Source organism: Henckelia pumila, chromosome 3 (genome assembly GCF_033568475.1).
Source record: "Henckelia pumila isolate YLH828 chromosome 3, ASM3356847v2, whole genome shotgun sequence".
NCBI classification, from domain to species: Eukaryota; Viridiplantae; Streptophyta; class Magnoliopsida; order Lamiales; family Gesneriaceae; genus Henckelia; species Henckelia pumila.
Window position 1 is genome coordinate 133,578,795 of NC_133122.1, and position 3,835 is coordinate 133,582,629.

The 3,835-nt window shown below is 35.3% G+C and overlaps 1 protein-coding gene across 1 annotated transcript; it reads left to right on the forward strand.

The window, feature by feature from the left end:
* Nucleotides 1-1,230: 1,230 nt before the first annotated feature.
* On the forward strand, nucleotides 1,231-2,955 carry LOC140889528 (uncharacterized). The gene is made up of 3 exons (XM_073297243.1): nucleotides 1,231-2,029; nucleotides 2,123-2,202; nucleotides 2,545-2,955. The coding sequence occupies exons 1-3, from the start codon at nucleotides 1,231-1,233 to the stop codon at nucleotides 2,953-2,955; spliced, it is 1,290 nt and encodes a 429-aa protein (XP_073153344.1).
* Nucleotides 2,956-3,835: the final 880 nt, after the last annotated feature.

Here is a 3,835-nt window from a genome sequence, read left to right on the forward strand (position 1 = left end):
CGAGATGTTGGCAACATCTAGCTATGACACATTAAATCAGAAACCATAAGAGCAAGGAGAAATACAAACAAGAAATCATATCAGAGTTAACACCACAAAAAGACAGTTTTTATTAGGATCAAAGAATAAAAACAATAAAAAAATCAAACTAAACTTAGCAAAAACAAAAAAAAACTAAAACTAAGATTAAAATTGATTAACGGATTTATTTTGTTTGTAGGCTTTGAGCTTACTTTAGGCATCTCTTACCTCAACATCATCGTTAACAGATGGCTTCAAACCCTTCTTAAAGAGACAACCCAAGCAAGAGAAGTGATTCGATTGTAAAATATTATATTAATTTGTATGCATGATTACTGGTTGAATTTGTCAACAAAGGTTGTACGATAGCATTCAATATAGTAGGACACCAAAATTGAGTGAATTGCAAGTAGGCACACATAATTAGAATTTGAATTCAATATTGTAGGCTAGCTATAGTTATCATCAAATTGGACATGGCAATGCCTTGCATGCATGTGACTAGTTGTCTCCTTTCATTTAATATTTTGCATTCGGTTGTAATTGAGGATTTCAATTGTATTTGTCCAAGTTGCCTATAAAAGGCGATACTGAATTGGAAGAATAATCGTGCAGAATAAAAATCATTTCCTCTGTTCTTTCTTTGTTTCCTTCTTTCGCTTATTTTTTGCTCTATTCATATTAAAATCTAAAGCTTCCGACAACAGTTCATAATTATTTCATTGAAATCCTTGCATACTACCAAATATATTACTGGTACCCAACAAAATTGTGGTATCAGAGCCACGTTCATTTTCTCCTTTGCAAAAATATTCTAAAGACAAAAAATGTCTAAAGATTCATTAACTACACCCATTCCAGTATTTGATGGGGAAAGTTATGAATTTTGGAGAGTCCAAATGAAAACTCTATTTATCTCTCAATATCTTTGTGAGTTAGTAGAGAATGGTATACCGAAACCAGCAGATGCCGAAACCTTGGCAACGTGGACTCAAGCAAAGCAAAAGGAATACCGGAAAAATATCAGGAGAGATGCCAAAGCCTTATTGTTCATTCAACAAGGTGTAAATCGATCCATTTTTCCTAGAATCATGGGTGCCGAAAAATTGCCAAAAAGCCTGGGATATTTTAAAAATGGAGTTTCAAGGGTCCGAGAAAGTTATCTCCATCAAGTTTCAATCTTTTTGGTGAGATTTTGATAATTTAGCCATGAAAGATAACGAAGAAATCCGTACATTTATTTCACGTGTAGTTGAAATAATCAATCAAATAAAAAGTTACGGAGATACCATCGAAGACAAGAAAATTGTTGAAAAAGTCCTACGGAGCTTGCCACAAAAATTTGAACATGTTGTGGCTGCAATTGAAGAATCAAAAGATTTATCAAAATTCATGATGGTGGAGTTGATGGGTTCTTTAGAAGCCCATGAAAAAAGGATGATTAAATTCCTTGGACCATCCATTGAGCAAGCCTTTGAGCCCAAGCTCAAAATTGCGGAGAAGAAAAAATATGAAGGTGGAGAATCAAGCACATCCCAACAATTTCAACAAAGAGGAGGATTCAAAAATTATCAATACCGTGGACGAGGAAGAGGAAAACCACGCTTCAACAACAATCAAAGAGGCAGTGGTAATATCAATTCTAACTCTTTTTGTTTTGTTTGCAAGAAACTGGGTCATGAATCAAAAAATTGTTGGGATAGATGCAAAACTTGTAAAATTCCAAACCACTCTTATAAAGATTGTTGGCACAGACAAAAAAATGAAGGAAACGAAGCCAACTTCACGGAGGAGAACGATCAAAAAATCATGTTTTATTCATGTATGAACATGACCAATAATTCCTTGAATATGTGGTACTTGGATAGTGGTTGCAGTAATCACATGAAAGGACACAAGGATTACTTCATCAAATTTGATGAAAATTTCTCATCGGAAGTCAAGATGGGAGACGGAAAAATGCAACCTGTTCAAGGCAAAGGAACTGTAGCCGTAAGGACAAAGGGAGGTAACACAAAATTTATTGAAAATATCCTATATGTCCCTGATCTTACTTCAAATTTACTGAGTGTTGGACAATTAATTCAAAATGGTTACTCAGTTAATTTTGAAAAAAATGAATGCAAAATAAGGGACAAAGATAAGAAACTAATTGCGGAAATTAAAATGTCTCCGAATAAAGTATTTTCGTTGACAATGCCATTGGAAAATAATATCTCATTAAATGTTGAAAAATCTGAAGAATCACTTTTATGACATTTGAGATATGGACATTTGAACTACCATGGATTGAGACTGCTGAAACAGAAAAACATGGTGATTGGACTCCCTGATATTGAACTTTTGGACCAAATATGTAAAGGATGTTTGTATGGTAAAATGCATCGATTACCTTTTCCTAAGACTGCTTGGAGAGCAAAACAACCTCTTGAACTGATACATGCGGACATTTGTGGACCAACAAGGACATCATCATTTCAAAAAAAAAAAATATTTTCTTCCTTTTATTGATGATTTTAGCAGGATGATGTGGGTGTACTTTTTGGAGCAAAAATCAGAAGCTTTTGTAGTATTTGCCGGTTCAAGAAGATGGTTGAAAGAGAGAGCAATCTTCAGCTCAAAACACTCAGAATTGATCGTGGTGGGGAATTCTTGTCTAAAGAATTTTCAAATTATTGCAGTCAAGAAGGAATCCGAAGGCAGTTGACAGCTCGCTACACACCTCAACAAAATGGTGTAGCTGAAAGAAAAAATCGAATCATTGTCGAAATGGCCAGAAGCATGTTGAAAGCAAAAGGTCTTCCCAACACCTTTTGGGCTGAAGCTGTCAATACTGTTGTGTACATCCTCAACAAATCACCTACCAAGGCCAATCCAAGTAAAACTTCTTACGAAGCTTGGCACAAGCGCAAACCAGAAATCAAACACCTTTGAGTTTTTGGATGTCTGACATATTCTCTCATTCCTTCACAACGGCGAGAGAAATTTGACGAAAAAGGTGAAAAGTATACTTTTATTGGCTAAAGTGATGAATCAAAAGCCTATCGTTTGTTTAATCCAAAAACAAACGATTTGACAATTTCAAGAAATGTACACTTTGATGAAATGAAAGCATGGGACTGGAAAATAAAAATTCCACTGAATCAAAACAAACAGAAGATTCTGGTGCAAGTTCTACAGTGGATCCAGTATGCGGCCAAAATATATTTGACTCAGATTCTGATTCAGACTTCCCTGTGAGAAAGGTACGGTCACTAAGAGAAATTTATGATTTATCAAATGTTGCATTTTTCTCTTGTGAACGACAGAATTTTGAAGAGGCTGTGAAAAAAGAAATCTGGCAAAAAACCATGAATGATGAAATGACCACTATTCTGAAAAATCAAACCTGGAGCTTGGTTGATCTCCCAAAAAATAAAGACGTGGTCGGATTAAAGTGGATATACAAAAATAAATTCAATGAAGATGGATCAATCCAAAAACACAAAGCACGACTTGTTGCAAAAGGCTACTTACAACAGCCTGGGATTGACTTTAATGAAACATTTGCACCTGTTGCAAGAATGGAAACAATTCGTATTGTACTTGCTATTGCTGCACAAAAGGAACTACCAGTCTATCAACTTGATGTCAAATTAGCTTTTCTAAATGGAGAATTGCAAGAAGAAGTCTACGTAGAACAACCAGATGACTACGTAATTAAAAGCAAAGAAAACATGGTTTATCGCCTCCACAAAGCACTTTATGGCTTGAAACAAGCACATCGTGGAAGAGTGGGCGCCCAGGTAGCAAACTTGGGGCTAAGGGCTTTTAT